Raw genomic sequence first — 20,882 nt, 5'->3', positions numbered from 1 at the left:
CCAGCCAGAACACCCATCAATTTGACAGGTGTTCTGCACCTTACAGTATGCAGCATCTTGCCAGATGCTGCTTACAGTCCGGCACACAAGGGGTTAAGTGAGGATGTATAGCATCCACACTTAACCCCATGGGGGCCAGATTGATTTCACTCTGTACCCATCCGAGCAAGGGAGGGGGTTAAAGTGTAACTGTCATATTTTTTGTTGTTGCAGAAAACAGTAGTATAGACAATTTTAAGAAACTCTGTAATAGGTTTTATTAGGCAAAAAAGCCTCTTTCTGTACTCAAAAAGCAATTTCCCAGCCTCCCCCCTGACTTCTAATCTGTTTATTATCAGGCAAATCCGTCTCCATTACAGAGAAACCAGTGAAGACGGGTTTTGCTGTGTCCATTATATCCTATGGAGGGGGGAGGGGCCGACGGAGATGAGTGAGCAGGGAGAAGAGACATGAAGGTCAGCTGTTTGTAGACTGTCTGGACACCTAAAAAGCTCGATTCAGGGGTCAGAAAGGTCAGTGCCTATCTAGGAACTTGCTGAGAGAAGATTGCAGGGTGATGTGCTGTGCAGGACTCCTCCAAGCTCACTCACTTCTCCAGGGCCGCTTCTGCCATGAGGCAAGATGAGTTTATTGCTCAGGGCGGCAGCTTTGTAGATTTTATGGAGTGGCCATAAATTATACTGTCTGATATACACCACTGATTTGATTGACCCAATGAACTGCAAATGATAGCTGGACACAGACGTAGAATGAAAGTAAGTCACGACTGCAAACACTTTACAGGTATTGTTATATGCTTCACACGTCACTACTCTACAAGTTATCACTGCCCTATAAGAATTGGAAACTGTGATACTTTTTCTGTCTTGTCCTCACCAAGGATGGAAGGTAGTGCTGGGACAGAGTGATTTATGGTGGATTGTGTATACAGTATGCACTTATTATTATAAGCTGCATGTTTTGTGCACACACCTTACTTATGATTTTCAATAGGCTGGGGGGGGGTAATGAGTCAGTGTGGGTATGAGGGGGGGGGACGCTATTTCAGGTTTCGCCTCAGGCAGAAGAAAACCTAGAATCGGCCCTGCACTCCTCTAAACCCCACCCCTCTCCATAGCCACATAATGGACACGGAAATCCTGCTTCTTCGGAAGTCAGGGGGGAGCTAGGAAAACAGCTTTTCCAGTACAAAAGGAAACTCTTTTGCTAAATAAAACCTATTGCAGATTTTCTTAAAATCGCTTGTACTGTTGATATTTATGGGTGCAGTGCTGGGGGGAAAGGGGGGGGGGCCCTGTTTATACTCACCACAGATGTCTCCAGTCTTTACCAGAGCCTGGCACACTGAGCTAAAAGTGTGCCGGGCTCTGGCTCTTCAAATGTCAGAAGAGCGATTCAGCGTCCACAGCCGGGACATTGCTGCAGCCGCTGATTGGCTGAGATGAGGATGCACAAACTCAGCCGCTGATTGAAAAAGACAGGAGAAGACCTGAGGGTAAGATCATCCCTAAGAACAGCCATGAAACAGGCAAAAAAAGATGTTGTGTGAACATAGCCTAAAAGTGTTCAAACAAATGTTGAGACTAGTTCCACAAGATCTGGGATAGGTGGATTAAATTCTCACAACAGCCCTAGGGAGAATTCCCCTTGTGCAATAGACATTGAAAAGAATTATCCTCTCCTCCTTTGTCTCCGTTGTGCCCAAGTCATATCTAAACGTACTGTCATTCGCAAGTGTGCCCTTCCCTTTTTTTAACTTCTCTCTTCTGTTTTTGGTCTGCTGGAAGCTCTGTATACTGGGTTACATCATGATTAAGGTGATTACAGTTTTGTCAATTGATATTGCAGTTGATATTCTTTACCATTGCACTTTGTTTTGTAATGTGTTTGCATTATACTATATCACTCAATTATTTTGTACTTTAATAATGACCCTGACTTTGTAGTTATTGTTTAACCCCTTGCCACAAAATTATGTTCCAGGAACGTCATGTAAAGCAGGTAGTTCCCACATGATGTTCCTGGAATGTCATGTTGTCCCTGCCTCCCCCTGCTGTCCCTAGTGGTGATCAGGCAGTAGAAGCAGGCTGTCTCACACAGCCTCCTCCTGCTGCCCCTGCCCGGAGGGGAGCAGCGCTCCCCCCAGGCAGTTAACCCCATAGGTGCTGCGGTCTATGGGACCGCAATATCTATGAGGCATCCGCCGGGAGATCCGCTCCCTCCGACCCCTTTCACCCCTCACCCCCCGGAACCGTGCAATCACATGGCAACCCAGACGCTGCCCAGTGCATATGGGCTGCTATGGTTAGAATGATCCCATGGCAACCCAGACGCTGCCCAGTGCGTCTGTGCTGCTATGGTTAGAACGATCAGGCCCCTACTATATAATACATTGCAGCACAGATCATATGCTGTAATGTATTATATATGTACCTGAAAAAGTAACACTTTTGTAAATGATCCCATATAAATGAGATACATATATTTGGTATTGCCGCGTCCGTAATGACCATGTCTTTTAAGACATTACATTAATTATCCCGCCCGATTAACGCCGTAAAAAAATGAACAAAAAACTAACCAAAATGACATTTTTTTGTTAATCCCGCCCCCTAAAAATATAGAAAAAAAGTCAACGTGTACCACTAAAAACTTATGCCGCAAAAAAAAGCCCTCACATAACTCTATTGGCGAAAAGCTATATAAAATGGATATCACTGTAATCATACCAACCTGACGAATAATAATAACATGTCATATGTAACGTATAGTAAAGGGTGTACAAAAAAATAATGAAAAACAGCTGCTAAATTGTGTTTTTTATTCATACCACCTCATAAAAAAATAAATAAAAAATAATCAGGGTGTCCCCCAGAATGGTACCGATGGAAAACTGTGACATGGTATAATGGAAGAAAAAAATGAAATAAAAAACGGCCCCAAAATTCACCAGGTCTCTGTCATGTCTAAGGTCTGTGGTTGAGTCAGGTGACGCACTACAGCCACATATGGGGGATTTTTTAAAACATTGGAATAAGCAGAATAAATATTGAGTTCTATTTCTCAGTTAGTATTTGCTGTGTTAGAAGGGGAAAATGGATTAAAATGGAATATCTGCCCCCCCCCCAAAAAAAAATATCTAAATATAAAATTTCCCCTACAACTTGGTTACATTTCTGCAAACCACCTAAGGGGTTAATAAACTTATGAACTGCTACTTTGAATACTCTGAGGGGTGCAGTTTTTACAGTTGAGGGATTTATGGGGGTAACTAACATACAGGCCCCACAAATCCACTTCAGAACTGAACTGGTCCGTAATAAAATCAGAATTAAAAATTTTCCTGAAAATCTGAAAAATTGCTGCAAAATTTCAAACATCCTAAACAGTAAAAGGACATTCACCAAATGACGTCACCATAAAGTAGACATGTTGTAGATGTTGCAGTAATAATTAGTTTATGTGACATAACTATCTTTCTTTAAGAAAAGAGAATTTTGAATATATAGAAACGTAAATTTTTCAAGTTTTTGCACAAATGTTGTGTTGTTTTTTTTTAAACTACTGAATGTATCAACCAAAGTATACCACAATAATAACCGCGATCGTTAAAAGCACCGCAGAGTTATCACTACATAAAGAGAGACAGGTCAGATTTGAAAAATAGGCCCTGGGCATTAAGGCCAAAACAGGCTGCGGAGGCAAGGGGTTTAAAAAAAAAAAAATTGCTGTGGGATCTTCTAAATTCTATACAACATATAAAGGAATATATGGAATAAAGGAAATAAAGGAAATATGGCAGAAATTTAGTTCTTTACCAGTCTGCCTGATGTATTGCGTATTCTGTTTACTCCCCAGTTTTCTATACAAGATATGAGTTTTAATCAAGGCAAAAATAATTCTGGCAAAAGAGAGAAACATGAAAGTGGATGGTAATCAGCAAAAAGTAAAATCTGTGCACCGCACCATCAGCTGGCACAAAATGGAAAGACATGCCAGATACAATGAATCATGTGCAGATGGAGAGTGTATTGTGAGATGAGATTGTGCTGCCTATAATTAAAGAGAATGTGGTCGAACATATAAGCCTGAAATATATACTTTATAAAAGATACCAAAATACTACCAATCACTTGTTCTGCACCCAAAAAGGTCTAGAGATGTTGACATTTGTAGCAGCTTCAGAAATTCAATAAAAGAATGGGAAGCTGCAGGGAATTTCTCAGCAACTTCTGTCCCAAGGTGCCAACGAAAACTTCTTCTACAGCAATCTGTCTTCAGATCCACCAGCAGAATGCAGGCTGACAACCCTGTAGTCTTACAATTAGATTGCTTGAATTTTGTTATTGGTTCCAGCTCCAGTAACATGAATATATAGTATTTTTACTATATATTGATCAGCAGATTTTTTTATTGTGGATCTTTAAAAACCACTGATGGTGCACTTAAAGGTTATTTTCACACAAGTTTTAAGGCAAAAATTTTCCTTCATAAAAAATGATTTATGACCATAATGACCAAAAGTGGCCTTATTTTCACCTCAAAAACATTGTGTGAACCCAAAATCAGCCAAGTCAAATTTGGTGGTGTAGTCATCCGAGATTACGGTATAAAAAGATTGCCAGAGCAAAACAAAAAGGATGCTGCGTTTGGAAGATCTGGCCTTGATTTACAAAGACCTTTTTATAAACTATAAAACTATTTTTCACATAACTTATACCAAGGCTATGTTCACACAATGTTTTTTCAGCTCCGTTTAAAATGATGTCTGTTTTGAGTCTAAAATCACGGACGGCATTTCGCTGTCTGGCCGCCCGTCAGTGCAATGATGGCTGTTGGTACATTATACTAGTTTGGGTTACTAATTGGCCTTTGGATGTGTCTTTAATTGAAAAGTCCATTGATTGTAATAGTAAAAATGGTGAAAGGATGGTGAAAAAAGAAAAACTGTTTGTGAACAACAAAAAAAATAATGCCCACTGTTTGCAATAGACATCTGAAAAAGGCAACGTATGTTATGTAATACACTGTGTGCATTGGACGTCCGTCATTCCATAGACTTCAGTGCGCTGGATTGAAATCTATTAAATTGCGGCAATAACTGACGTCTTTTAAATAGAAGAAGCGGACGCCTTTTCTCTTTTCTTTAAAAAATATATTTGATTTGATTTTTTATTTATAGAAGTTTACAAAAGACAGTTGTGGAGAAAACCCTCCACTCAAGGTAATAAAAGTGGGCTTTCTGTTTTATTGACGTTGTGTGAACATAGTCTTTGGAAGCTCTGACCTCAATTTACATAGACCTTTTTATAAACTATAAAACTATTTTTCACATTACTTATACTAAGCCTAAATTCAGTTTAATATTTGTGCTTTAAGTAATGAATATTGGTGGTAGATTCATTTTAGTGATGATGCGTCTGACATTGAGCTCCTAGCTTTGTTCCAGTCATAAAACCACTTGTCTGTCAGAGAATAACAATAAAACACCTTGCACCCTGCTACTGTGCATTTACCCCTTGGTGCGCCCTTCTGCATGTTCTGATGACTCCTTCTTATACTTCTAGATTACAGAATACTGCCATAGGCCATGACCACACAATGTCTTTTTTAGCCGTTTGATGACCAATTTTTTGACGGCCGTCACTTCATAGCCAAATAATTTTGAAATAATGAACATTATTTGGCCATGAAATGATTTCCATAAAAAAACAACTCATCAAACTGCCAAAAAAATGTTGTGTGGTCATTGCCTCATAGTGCCAAGACTACTAAAGTAAAATACAGCGACCATTATTAAATGCATTGTGTGAGCTACCGGCCACCCTTCAACAAATTATTACCTGATGAAAGATTGTTTCCCAGACACCGCTATACATATTTTAGTCCATATTGGCAGTTAAATTTTCCCAGGGGGCAATGCACCTAGGTTTTCACCGGGTTTAGCACTTTTACTAGCAGCCTACAGTGTATTTTTTAGCAGGTCTCAATGAGATCAGTGATCAGTTTACCATGGTGGTCTACTAGGCATTGCTTCCACCTAGCAAGAATCCTACTCCACACTGATAAGGGGCAACAACCCGAAACAGCTGTCAATGGATGGATACCTGGCTTGGGTATTTCCCTAGTCATATCCTTAGACTTAGAGTAGGATATTGACTAAAGGGGGCACTTAATATGGTGGTTTTGGTGGTTTCCTTACAGGAGCCATCCCTTGGCTGCGCCCTTCCCAGAGGGTTATCTGGCTAGTCCTGTGTTTTGAGACTCTTTAATGAGACTCCACTAACCTTTTTTTTTTGCATTAACAATTGATGTTACTTGGTAAAGAATAAACCATCTTTCTGGAAATATTCTTGGAACATTCTGAGTTTATTTCCAAATGAAAGAATGCTCTTTTGTCTATCACCAAAACATTTCCAACATGGCTGACTTCTTTTCAGATGATAATAGTCAGTTAACCATCGCCTAAAATGATTGTTGGTTGTTTTTTTTTTTTTTTTTGTGGGGGGGGGGAGGATTGAAATCATCCACTTTTATCAGCTTTACACACACCCAATATTCTAGCAAAAACCCTTTCCAATAATGAAATAGCTAATCAACAAAATCCCAAATACATAACCTACATAATGATTAACAAAACAATATTGTATGAAAATATGTCTTTATCAATCCACTCAATTAGTAAAATCCATAAAATACACAATACACTTCACTGGGACATGCACAGATGCATAGAAAAAAAGCCAGGGGCACACACTTGATTGCAGGGGCTTAGCATCAATGTTATTGCAGTATGTATATAAATATCACACAAAATGAGGTTACCGGTAGTCACAAAGGTAATATGGTCATATATGGGGTAATCTTTTAATCACAATAGGGTATGCAATACAGACCCTATATAAATAAAAATAAATTCAGTAACCCATACATATATAGTAATGGTAACAGGTAAAGGTTATGTTCACACAACGTAAAACTTCGGCCGTAGCTCTCGCCGCAGAACTACGGCCGTAGTTTTGCGGTGTGGAACAATGCCTTATTTGCAATGGGATCCCGGCCAGATCCCATCGTATACGCTCCGGCCGGGATCCCATACGCCGCCGGGAAAAAACTGACAGGTCAGTTTTCTGTGGCCGGAATTCAGTGAATTCCGGCCGCAGAAACACCTGTCAGTTCACACTGTGCAGAAACACCTGTCAGTTCACTGTGTGTTATGGTAAGCTCTGATGCTGGCGCACGAGCTCATCCGGCCAGAGACTGGCCGTTCTGTGACCCGGCCGGGGTCACGGAACAGCCGGTTTCATACGTTGTGTGAACGCCAAACGCGTACTGATAATAAGCAAAAAGGTTAGACCAGAGCCCAAAAATATATTAAAGGAACAAACCAAGCCTCTGATGCCTCACTCCTCGCACCGTTGGGGCCCTTTGGATCGCCCAACATGTGTTTTGCTACCCAAAGCTTCATCCCAGTAAAGTGTATTGTGTATTTTATGGATTTTACTAATTGAGATGATTAATAAATAAAAACATATTTCTATCAGCTTTAGACTATGTTTATACACCATCTTTTTATGGCCATATGATGGCCCCCATTACAGCTGTGAATGTACAAATGACGTACACCATTAAAAAATGATATTTGGACTTGAATGGGCAAAAAAAAGATGGTGTGTGAATATAGTCTATGGCTATGTTCACACACAATAATGGCTGTAATTTTCTGTGAAAATAAAACCGGTGAGAAAATGGCATTTCAGCACACAATCCATCTTTAGGATTTGGGATTACACTACACACTTTTACTTCTTTTGCATTTACTGTGTTGTCACAATATTTGAAGAATTTTACATAAGTGATGCAGTAACCCCTTATCTACTCATACAATGCTTTCATGTGCAGTACTCAGACAGTGCTTCCTCCTGATGAAAGCGGAACATTTGCCTGGGAATGAACCAGAAGACATGAAAGGAAGGCACACAGAGGGCCACAGTGTGAAATGAAGCAGTGCACTTCTGCCGTCAGCCTGAAACAATCCTTTCCTGTACAAGTACTTTCTTCTTTTTCTTAATAATTCCTCCCCCCATGAAGTCCACAGACAAAATGTGTTTGTTTTTCTAAAAATCTGTTTCATTGTTGTTCAGCAAGAGTTGGCTTATAATAATGTTTGATGGCCTGTGGGATGTCAGTGTAGCTAGGAAGGGAATGTTTAAGGGCTACTGGGCAGGAGTATTCAGGATTGTTCTATTCCCAGATGACTTTTATCCATTAATTTACATGCAGTTTGTGTTATATATATATATATATATATATATATATATATATATGTGTTTATATACAGTATATATATATATATATATATATATATATATATATATAATGATATACAATGATTATTAAAAAAAAAAAATTTTTTAAAAACAACTCAATTTAGTAAGTATAAGCACCACACAGAGAAATACACGCACCTACATACAGTAGCATGCGATTAATGAGTTTAATACAAATTGATGATAGGACAGGTTATCAATCACTAATCGGCAGGATGCTGAGACCAGGTACCTCCGATGATCAGCTGTTAAGTGGCCGCAATGCACAGGGAACTTGTCGCAAGCAGCCCGCTCCATTCACTGTGCAGTGGTGGTGATTCATCAGGACCATATAATGACCAATTTTATCAATCATACTACTTTACAAGACCCACATAATACTGCAACACTTTACTGTGACTCAAGAATATCACATACAGACAGGAGCATACACATATGAATATGTGTGTATGTGTGTGTGTGTGTGTGTGTGTGTGGGGGTGTATATAGGCCAATATCCCACCATACAGTAGTAGATACTAGCCCTACACAGTCTCTGAAGACCATATAAGTCATTAAAGTGCAGTTGCATCCAGTGCCTCACATTGGGATGTTTTCTCTGATCAAACCGCCAATGTAGGGTTTCAGAGAAAGCATACTTTTAAATGACTACGCCAGCTACCGGCCTCCCCTTCACAAGGGAGGTCTCTGCCTGAAGGACAATTGGATATCACACGGATGAGGCATGAAAACAGGATCCCTCTAAAAGTGTCCGCACTCGGGGTGTCTTTTATTTGTTGTCAAAAGGTTTGATTTATTGCACAGTTATTGCTGGTTCACATCAGTGAACTAGCCAGACCCTACTTCCTTGGCTTGGTTGTTCCTTCCTGGAGGAAGGTCTGGCTAGTTCATTGACGTTGAGACATGTGATGGTGTCTCTGCAGTATTCTTTTGCATATTTAATTTTCCAGGGGGCAATGTTCTAGAATACACTGACGTCAAGACACGTGATGGTGTTTTGGTTGATGTTTTGGTGGTGTTTTGGTTGATGTCCCTAAGGGAAACCAGCGTCCTTTTGCATGCACTTACTAGGCATTGCTCCCACTAGCCAGAATCCTACTCCACACTGATGAGGGACAAATACCCCGAAACAGCTGTATGTGGATGGATACCTTGCTTGGGTGGTTTCCTTGATTGGAGACATTTCTTGGCTTGGTTGTTCCTTCCCGGAGGAAGGTCTGGCTAGTTCACTGACGTCGAGACACGTGATGGTGTCTCTGCAGTGTTCTTTTGCATATATGATTTCCCAGTGGGCAATGTTCTAGAGTACACTGAGATCGAGACACGTGATGATGTCTCTGCACTGTTTTGGTTGATCTTCCTGAGGTCAACCAACGTCCTTTTGCAAGTTGTATTTTATGGCGCCAATAATTTTACCATATTTAGAAATTAAAAATAAATAAATAAAAAATAAATACTTGTGCAAAAGTAAACATACAATTCTTCCTATTTTGTTGTTTGTTTTTTAAATATTTACTTCTTTCTGTCAGTACAATTCTAGTTATTTTTAATATGTTTTGTACAGCTTAAAAATTGCTTTGCAGCTCCATATTCTATAAGCCATAACTTTATTATTTTTCCATCTCTGGATCTGTGTGAGAGCTTATTCTGTGCAGGGTGAGCTGTAATTTTTACTGATACTTTTTTGGGGTAGATATGAGTTTTTAGTAATTTTATTTATTTATTTATTTGAGGTAAAGTGACCGAAAACAGCAATTATGACTTTTTTCTTTTATGGTATTATACTGCAATACTTCTGTATTGCAATATATTGAAATCTCCTATCACCTTGCACCTTTTTTGTCAAAGTGTTAACATGTGGTTAAATGCATAGATGTTTCATCCTTCATCCAGACAGATTTCGGCCATGTTCACACTTGGCAAAAATAGAGTAGTTAGTAAAACACTAATGGCATTAATCTCAATAGCTTTAAACTTTTGTCGCTACTGCAGCAGTTCTCAAGATTTCCTCTAAAGAAATTTGAACCAAGTAATAACAAGATGATGATAAATTCTGCTATGTCGCAAGACGATACTATTAGTAAAGCATTGCTCATAGTAAATGATCTACAACAGTACCTGCATACCAGACCCAGTCTGCAATAGTGCCAGCACAGCAGAACCAGCTGACTTATAACACGGTTAACAAAGCTTGATAACAAAGAGTATATGCAGTTTATGTCTGACTTTTACACTACAGAAATGTAATTTTTCTTTTGTCTTATGTTGTTAAGTAACTAACATCCTCTCATAATGTGATGCATGAGATACTGTACAATATATTAATTTTTGTTACAATGCCGAAAACCAATAAAATATTGAAAAGAAAAAAAAAAAAGAGTATATGCAGCAGCGAATGAGGAAGAAGTCTGCAACAAAAGCTTAGGGTACCACATTCACCCCTTTGGCATGTACACTCGTGAGCCAATATAAAAAACTCATAAAAGGAATTTACTTGTTTTCTATTGGAATCTTTCTTTTATTCCACCAAATATGATTGGTTCAGTAGAGGGAAGAGACTAGAACTGTCGGGATGACCAAGCACAGACCTAATAACAAATGATTAGTTTTGTTCTTTACATGCAGATCTGTTAGAGAAGTCTTCCTTTATTTCAGGCATGAGGAACCTTCGGCCCTCCAGCTGTTGCACAACTACAATTCCCATCATGCCTGGATAGCCGAAGCTTTAGCTTCGGCTATCCAGGCATGATGGGAATTGTAGTTTTGCAACAGCTGAAGGGCTGAAGGTTCCCCATCCCTGTTTTATTTCATTGAATAAAAATTACTGATTCCATATTTGCAACCAGGGACAGTGTGTATATAAGTTTTTATGGATTTTAAAGGGTTGCTAGGGCCAGGCAATTCTAACACATGAGTCTGAGAGGTGCCATAAGGGCATGCAGAGATGCACTAGTTTCTGCCTCACTCAAGGCTCAGACCTTTGGTGCAATAGAAAGTCTTACATCTATTAGATATACTATAAGCCTACTGCCTGCCACTATTGTTAGAGCAAGTGTTATTATGACACTATTAATATGTTTGACCCAAGATGCTCTGCAAGTCTAAATGAAATATACACAGTTTGGAAGGGGCATGGGTATCTGGTTGTTGCTGGGGTCACACTGGAAAGCACTGGTGTAGATAGAAACATAATGACAGTGATGGTGACTATCCTTTATATAAACATTTTGTATAAAACTTTAGAAGACTATTGTCAATTTTGACAGTTACATATGTAGAGTAGGTTCACTTTCTCTGCTGCAAATCCTCTTCAGACTTTGACAAAATCTGTGCTGTATCTGCATCTTACCTAAGGATTTTAGTATGGATTCCTCTTAGGAATGAACAAAACCTACACCCCCCCCACCCCCCACAACCGCAAATTAAAAGAGACGAAATCCACAGTAACACATGCAATAGAAATTGATGCGCTTCAGATTTAAGAATTTCTGTACCATACGGCTGAGATTTGTAAAACCTCATCCATCCTGGTCCTATACTCGCTGTAGCTTTTACCTGCACAGATCCGCAGGTACAATTTGCATCATTTCTGAAATGTGATTCCTTTCCCTACCAGAAGAAAATCACACTACTCATCTTCTTAAGATGCTTAGAAGCTGTGACTACGTTTCTATACGCACCACTAAAGATGACAAATGATTTTGCTTCTCAGCAACGTGTTATCATCTTTCAAGATAAAATTCGACATATTTGTTTGAGTCGGTAATTACAGTGTTACTTAGCGCAGCTTTGGTCTCTAGGTGGACTTCATCTTAAAAGCCAGCATGGTCTGCCATTCCACATTGCTGCTGGGAAACCCATACTTATCCCATCTTTCTGTCCTCTAAGTGCACTCATATGACCTCCCAAATTACAGCTTTAGGATCACTGTTGACTTCCAAAGGTTTCCAAGCACCTACCACACTGTGCTGGCAGATCCTCTTGTCAAGATCTTAACTGTGGAGATCTGAGCATTAAAAATAAATCCTTTCATTCCGTACAGCTGCCTTGTTATTATTACCATGCCGTCTCCAATCCACACAAGCAGCATAGCATGTACAGCCTACAGCCCACTCACATAAGCTATCAATAGTAAAGGAACAAACTATTACAATGCGTTTTACTATGCTTGTTCATTATTCTTCATCACCTGGGCTAAATAACTTCTCGTGAAATGTTATTGGCTAATCCCACACAGCCTTGGGGCAGTAGGTTTCTATCATAGTCTGCCTATGTAACTGGCTTCCTATTGAAGCTGGTCCTAACAAGTATACTGGTGCCTGACATAGTCTTATGAGAATCTTAGCCCTTCTGGAGCCAAGGACTGTTGCAATAGAATGCATTCTTTATATAGCACTGCGGAATATGTTGGCGCTATATAAATCATGGGTAATACAATAAATAGTCAGTACAGCAGCGGATAAAAAACTGGCCTCTTTTTTATTATCAATATTAAATGACACAGTACAGGAAGCAGATGGCATTACCTATAAACAGATTACGCACCAGTGTATCATCTCGCTGCAGAAATTAAACGCAAACGGAAACAATAGGAGAGTAATATTGATCCTTACCTGATGCTTGGGACCATTAAGGAATCTGCTGCCTCCTAAACTTTTCATCTTCTTCCACTCCATAGTGATGTTGTTGTGCTTGCAGCTAATAATACTGCAGGGATTATTCCTCTGGCATTTAGTCACAGTTGTGTAGGCTCATGCCTAGAAAAGCAGTGACGCTGGCATCCCTTGCTCCATTCTACATTACAGCTATTAGCAACCTGCTGCCACCAAGCACCAGTGCCCTGATAAGTCCTGTGGCAGGAGGCAGGGGAGGAGGGAGGTAAGTGCAGGGTATTCCACATCAACAGAGCAGCAAGAAGACAAATTCAAGACTCTGAGGAAGAAAAAAAAAAAAAACTTGACAGACCAGTGTTAATTCAATTCTGAAGCCACTCCTTCTTCTCTCATAGCTAGTCTAGATCATAAAACCAGAGGCAAGGTCACCAGGCAACCAGATCTCACGTCACTGTGGCAATAAAGTCAGCAGCTCCTATTCAGCGTGTTACCTGCAGTGTGCTCGCTTATCTCTGCAGTCATTCCCCTCACTTTGTATATGGATGAGGGCTGTCTAATGTTTACAAGTCACTTTTATGGAGGAGTGTCTCACTTGTTGGACTGTGAACCTGGACTTCTTGCTGTGAAATACATCCAGTATACTATCAATACTGGCGGCAGACATTGAACCCTATACACTGTATAAGATGATTTATAATTATTTCTAACTTCTAGATAATATTTATATTTCTAGAAAAGGTTTTCTAGAAAGGTTCCGAAAGAAAACAAAGAAGATCGGGATAGTTGCTGCACGGTAATAAGTTAAAGGGGCACTCTGGGCAGTCATATTTTTTATTAGATATTGCTGGAGTTGCAGAGAAAATAATAAACAGCCTATTCTCACCTATCCTGCTCCCTCAGGGGTCCTCCTGTGATGTCTAGGGCAGTGATTTTCAACCAGTGTGCCGTGGCACACTAGTGTGCCGCGACACATGGTCGGGTGTGCCGCAGGGAAAGTTCCCCAAACTATGGTGCCCCTGTGAAACAGGAGAAAACAATGGGGGAGAGAAACCTGGGGATGGGGGAGAAGCAGGGGAGAGAGAAGTTTGGTGGAGAGAAGCACAGGAGAGAAGCAGGGGGAGAAGTATGGTGGAGAGAAGCACGGGGGAGAGAAGCACAGGAGAGAAGCATGGGGGAGAGAAGCACAGGAGAGAAGCAGTGGAGAGAAGCACAGGAGAGAAGAACAGGGGGGAGAAGAAAACAGACCCAGGTTTCACACTGAGTTAGTATAAATACATTTAGAATCTATATTATTAACTATATGTATAATATGTACTGTTATAGTGTCATTTTGTACCATTTTGGTTGGTGGTGTGCCCCGGGATTTTTTAAGGATAAAAAGTGTGCCGCGGCTCAAAAAAGGTTGAAAATCACTGGTCTAGGGGGTCCTCCTGTGATGTCTAGGGGGTCCTCCTGCTGAAAGCTCTGGCTGCTACTTCTGAGATGGACTATTGCTATTGCCTATTGCTTACTGAAGCAGGACAATGCCGCGAGCCAGTGATTGGCCAAAGGGGCTGTGACTGCTGAGATGAGTCAGTTTGCGGAAGTAGCGGACAAAGCATTTAGTAGGGGATCTTATGATGTTGAAGTTGATGGAGTTGGGTATGATCACATGCTGCGGATTGGTTGCAGAAAATGGCACCAAATCAAATGAATGGATTCAAAATAAGTTTGGATCTGCTGCAGATCAGTTGCAGAAAATCAGCAGCAAATCTACTGCATGTGAACGTACCTAAAGGCTAGCTTTACATGTACCATATTGTAGCGGATTTCCCACTGTGAGTTCCACAGTGACATCTGTCCACGTTCCTGGTTGCTTCTCCGACTCCTGGGTCACTGAAGTTCTGCTCAGCCAATCAGTGGCTGTGGTGGGACAGCACACTGATTGGCTGAGCAGGACACCAGGGAGATGGGAGCCAGAGAAGCAAGCTGGAGCATGGAAAGGTAAGCTGTGGGTTAAGTGGGCAGGGGCTACATTCTAAATGTAGATTCATAGAAAATCAGAGGACAGAGCAATGCAGCAGATTTCACTGTTGAACTTGCAGCGTAAAATCCGCTGTGTTATGCGGTATGTGTGAAACTGGCCTAAGGCTATGTTTACACAATGTATTTTGAGGTAATTTGATAACTAGTAATGAACATGATTATTTACACACAATGAAAAAAAGCAAAGTACGGCTATAACTTTAATATCAATATAAGGCCGGGTCCACACTACGTGAAACACCGGCCGTTCTGTGCTGCAGTACCGGCTGAATGATCTTTATTTGTGCTGAATTGGAATGGGGGCGCATCCGTGTGTGCCCGCATCCCAATTCACCATAGCCGACAATGGAGAGTGTGACCAGAGCCGCACTCTCCATTGTGTGAGCTGTAAGTGTTGTGCGGCCACTATTCAATGAATAGCGGCTGCACAAAACTGACATGCCAGTTTTTTGGGGGGCCACTAGGGATCCCGGCCAGAGTGTATACTATGGGGGAGATTTATCAAAGGGTGTAAAATTTAGACTGGTGCAAACTGCCCACAGCAACCAATTACAGCTCAGCTTTCCTTTCAGCACTGCCTAAAGCTGAGCTGTGATTGGTTGTTGTGGGTAGTTTGCACCAGTCTAAATTTTACACCCTTTGATAAATCTCCCCCTATGTGTATACACTCTGGCCAGGATTCCCTCAAACTGCAGTGCAACGTAACTTTTGTAATAATCACGGCCATTGTTACAAATCGGCACCAACAGCCTTGATTAATACAAAAGTTATGTTGTGTGAACATAGCCTAATAATGCGCCCAATTGAAGTCAGCGGAAACATACTGTACAGAATATTTTGATTCTATAATTGATTATGACTATCCAAATTATGAACATGCTTATTAATTACGACCTTCAAAAAACACAGATGTTCATTGTTTAATTTTTACTCAAAATTACTGTTGTATAGTGTTTTTATTTTTTCTGTGCATGAACCTAGCCTAATAGTCAAAATCAAAAGCAGACAGGCAGCATATCCGTCACCTGTGAACATACCCTAAGGAGAGAAACATGGGTTGCAGATACACATACATTTACAGTTTAAAGCAAAGTGGATGAGATATTGAAAATAAGATTCAGCACAATTTTAGAGGAAGTACTTCCTATGGCTTCTGGTACAGTCCAACTAGACCTAAACCTGAATACAGCAGCCCTTTAATCCAGATTCTTTACAACAAAATGTATGTCAAAATGTCTTTTCTCGTTAGTAGTGGAAGCTGAACAAACCAATAGATTATAGGAAGTAGGTAAACCAAAACTGGAAAGGGATATAGTTGCTCTACCTCAGCTACTGCTACGGTATATAGTTCATCCTGCGGCAGCACTCTTGCTGGCCCACTCTGGCTCTCAGGCTACACTTGATGGAGATGTCTCACCAGGTCCGTTGGGTCCAACTGTCACTGTTGCCCTTCAGCACAAGGATGCTGTCTAAGGTTACAAACCCACTTGCCGGATCTGCAGCGAGTCTCCATGCTGCGTTTTTGCAGCGAGACTCGCTGCTGATCCCGGCCCTATGCTTTTAATGGCAGACAAACACGCAGCAGGGATGTACATCCCTGCTGCGAGTTTGTCTGCGGCCCTCCCCATTAACCCCCCGGCCGCCGGAGCTGATACTTCACCTGATCCCGGCTCCGGCGGTTCCCGATGTCTTCAGCAAGCCGGAGCGGGGACCAGGTGAAGTATATGCTCCAGCCAGCCGCCCGCAGCCCCGACCGCCCGATCGCCCCCCCGCAGCCCCGGGCGCCCGATCGCCCCCCCGCAGCCCCGATCTCCCCCCCGCAGCCCCGGCCGCCCGATCGCCCCCCCCGCAGCCCCGGCCGCCCGATCGCCCCCCCCCCCCCCCCGCAGCACCGATCGCTTGCCCCCCGCAGCACCGATCGCACGCCCCCCCGATCGAGCGGCCGGGGCTGCAGGGGGGCGTGTAAGCGATCGGTGCTGCGGGGGGGCGATCGGGCGGCCGGGGCTGCGGGGGGGGGGGGCGATTGGGCGGCCGGGGCTGCGGGGGGGCGATCGGGCGGCCGGGGCTGCGGGGGGCGTGCGATCGGTGCTGCGGGGGGGGGGGGGGCGATCGGGCGGCTGGGGCTGCGGGGGGGCGATCGGGCGGCCGGGGCTGCGGGCGGCTGGCTGGAGCATATACTTCACCTGGTCCCCGCTCCGGCTTGCTGAAGACATCGGGAACCGCCGGAGCCGGGATCAGGTGAAGTATCAGCTCCGGCGGCCGGGGGGTTAATGGGGAGGGCTGCAGACAAACTCGCAGCAGGGATGTACATCCCTGCTGCGTGTTTGTCTGCCATTAAAAGCATAGGGCCGGGATCTGCAGCGAGTCTCGCTGCAAAAACGCAGCATGGAGACTCGCTGCAGACCCGCCAAGTGGGTTTGTAACCTAAGGGTACGTTCACGCTTACCGGAACTGCAGCTTACTTTCTGCTGCGGATCCGCAGCAGATCCGCAGCAGATTTCATTTAAATAACTGAACACAGCATCAAATCTGCACCATCAAATCTGCTGCGGATCCTGTAGGTGTGAACGCACCCTAACCCTGGATGCTAGAGATGAGCGAACCTGGAGCATGCTCGAGTCGATCCGAACCTGAACGTTCGGCATTTGATTAGCGGTGGCTGCTGAACTTGGATAAAGCCCTAAGGCTATGTGGAAAACATGGATATAGTCATTGGCTGTATCCATGTTTTCCAGACAACCTTAGAGCTTTATCCAAGTTCAGCAGCCGCCACTAATCAAATGCCGAACGTTCGGGTTTGGATGGACCCGAACCTGGTTCGCTCATCTCTATATCCCCCTCTACTCTTCACTGCAGCACACAGACAGATACACAAGGGGACGGAGAGGGACAGGAGGGATCAGAACATAGGAGTAGGGCACTCATACCACTAGACAAGACAAACAGAGCAGACAGATGACACCAGCAACAACTTTTCAGACAGAAACATTAAAAAAAGGTCTTTAGGGGCAGGACCACCCTTATACTTTATACTTTAAGCTTATACTTACCCTAAAAGTTATTCGATAGGTTTGTTAAGAATCTTAGATTTTTACCTAAGATAAATTACTGTATTATCTATCAGAACTAACATATTCCAGAGAACTGTAGATACAATGTATTCATCTAGTCAATCAGTGTTTGCTCTCTGCAGGGCTTAGACCCTAACAAGCCAATGACACACACATACCAACTTTATGACACAACAATGTCTATTACAGGAACTAAATAGAACTTTATACTGATACATAATAATATTTTCTGATCTGTTTTTATGTTCTAATTGTTTATTTTCCTTAAACTGACATTGTCACCCCCTTTGTGCATTCTGACTTCTCTACACAGGTGTAAAGGGTATATTTAGCGTTTTTCATACCTTATTTTATATCATACATCATGGTGCTTGTTCAAGTAAAAAGTCATCTTTTATCAACTGCAGATTGTGTTAAGTGGGCGGGGCCTTGTGGCATTAGCGCCACTAAGCCCCGCCCACAACACAACCGTTGGGTCGGCCCCCTCGCCGGCCATTGGACCGGTGGTGCTGTGGGCGGGGCTAAGTGGCACTAATGACGTGAAGCCCCGCCCACTAAACACAATCTGCAGTTGATAAAAGCTGACTTTTTACTTGAACAAGCACTAGTGATGAGCGAACCGGGTTCGGGTTCGAGTCGATCCGAACCCGAACGTTCGGTATTTGATTAGCTGGGGCTGCTGAACTTGGATAAAGCTCTAAGGTTGTCTGGAAAACATGGATACAGCCAATGACTATATCCATGTTTTCCACATAGCCTTAGGGCTTTATCCAACTTCAGCAGCCACCGCTAATCAAATGCCGAAAACTCCGGTTCTGATGGACTCGAGCATGCTCTAGGTTCACTCATCTCTAACAAGCACCATCACGTGTGATATAAAATAAGGTATGAAAACCACTAAGTTTACCCTTTACACCTGTGTGCAGAAGTCAGAATGCACAAAGGGGGTGACAGTGTCAATTTAAGTGTTTGGTCTGTATAGCAATAGTTTTATATGGGTGAAACCATGCCTGCATGCAGTGGTCAATGGCCATATGATGTTGCTGATGTTGCTCCAGCATCATGTGGTCAGAGTATTTTTTCTACATCAAAAAATAGACCTACCCTGAAGACACAGTGCACCTCCTGCCAGTGGAGAACTGGAGGGGAGCAAGCATACAAATAGCCTTTGAGTTGCTGGGATATTTCCTTTGACATTCATGTTGGAGGACCACCAACAGCTAAATTATTGGTCCTTGCTTACAACCGTATTTCACATATTTGTTGAGAATCAGTCTGTTTTTTTAATATCCCAGAAAACAAGGATAGGAACAAGGACTACAGATACAGCATAGGCTATGTTCCTACAAAGTTTTTTGGGGCAGTTTCACCGCCGCACTTTGCATAAAATGGCCGCATTTTGGGCCCAAAACAACGGTCATAGAAAAAAAATGTCTATGAAAAGGCCAAAAAATATGTTGTGGGAACACAGCGATATAACGATTGTTGCTGTTCCCTAATAGAAAATAAATCTTCTTGGCAGTGAAAACTGTGCTCCACCTGGAGGCATAGTGGAAGTTGTTCACAAAATCAAATTTAAAAAAAAAAATAAACGATTCAAGGTGATTTATAATAAAAACACTTTTACCTTTAGGAATATAGAATATAGGGTTATTAAACCCTAGTGTTTCTGGAAAGGTTACCCCATGCCAGCCTGTATGCAGTTAATGATCTCTGACTACTTCTCCACAAACATTATCATCTGTAGTCAGATGGGCCAGCATAGCCACAGACATTTTAAATAAACCAGAATATAATAGAATTTGGTGGCTTTGTTTGCCAAACAGTTATCTTTTCCAGATGTGGTTCATTGAAATTGGAAGAGCAGATCCAGCAGATGTGTCCAACTAAATATAGCAAAAAGAAGACCACAGTCTATTAAAATCAAGGAAGCGCATGAAAAAAAAAAAACATTCTGTAAAAAAAAAAAGACAGCTCTGGGCCTGAAGTGCCACAGCAGCCTTTCGGACCATGGAACCATGCAGTGGTTCATCTGCAAAGATACACCGCAGCTGTAAGATGAGACAGTTGTTTGCATGTATCAGGTCTTTCTTAAAGCAATTTTCATAACTGCATCTTCTATGGCCCGATTTCACTGCCTGCCATAGTCTTGGAAGTAAGGCTTGTTTCCATGCCCTAGGCCTGATGAAGATACATAACCAGCTCAGGGGCATGCCAACAAAGAAGAAAGGTGGAGAAGAAATAGAGAGAATCACTGCAAACCTAGGGAATGGAAGCTCTAGGCCCCATCTCTTTGACACTGCACCGCTGGAATAACAGGAGACAAGGCAAGCCTGCGACCATGTATGTGTAGTGTCCCACTACTGGTGGTTCTTTATCTTCACACATCCAGGTAAAACTAGCTCTGCAGGTGCCACAGTTAGTGCAGTTAGCTGCTGTGCCCTACTCCCTGCTAAGTTAGGGACTTCCTGTTCAGGGAGGTCTAGTCCCTGCCAGCAGGGCAGAGGGGGGTAGGTGTCGTCTAGTTGCAGCTAGAGAAGAGACGAGACCTATTTCCCAGTGTGGGAGACTACAGCAGTCATGCACTGCTGAACCCAACCCTGGGGTAACTGGAGTTACAAGAGTAACCCTTTGCCAATGCAGAGGATTCTTACTTCAGGACAGTTATCCTCTTAAGGAGAGAGAAAAAGGCTGATCCGCAGTAGAGCACAGATGCAAGTAAGCCACTCTCTACTGACTACACTCGACTATTTAGGAGAGCTTCTACTAGTTAGCTTCACATAGAGACAAAGACCTGGGACTTGTACTACCTCGCAGGGTGGTCACTGATACTGAGAGGCAGA

At 42.4% G+C, this 20,882-nt stretch overlaps 1 protein-coding gene across 1 annotated transcript in view; it reads right to left on the bottom strand.

Moving 5' to 3' along the window:
• The window catches only part of PDE8A (phosphodiesterase 8A), a 189,145-nt gene extending 172,755 nt beyond the window's left edge, over window positions 1-16,390 (bottom strand). Inside the window, exons 1-2 of the mRNA XM_069983555.1 lie at window positions 16,293-16,390; window positions 12,944-13,262 (exon numbers count right to left, since the gene is read on the bottom strand). Coding sequence (XP_069839656.1) covers window positions 12,944-13,006 — 63 coding nt within the window. The 5' untranslated portion in view covers window positions 13,007-13,262; window positions 16,293-16,390. The remainder of the gene's footprint in view (window positions 1-12,943; window positions 13,263-16,292) is intronic.
• Window positions 16,391-20,882: the final 4,492 nt, after the last annotated feature.

The sequence above is a fragment of the Dendropsophus ebraccatus genome, chromosome 1, assembly GCF_027789765.1.
Source record: "Dendropsophus ebraccatus isolate aDenEbr1 chromosome 1, aDenEbr1.pat, whole genome shotgun sequence".
In the NCBI taxonomy this organism is placed as follows: domain Eukaryota; kingdom Metazoa; phylum Chordata; class Amphibia; order Anura; family Hylidae; genus Dendropsophus; species Dendropsophus ebraccatus.
The sequence above is the reverse complement of the archived record's forward strand: the minus strand, read 5'-3'. Positions and strand labels throughout refer to the sequence as shown.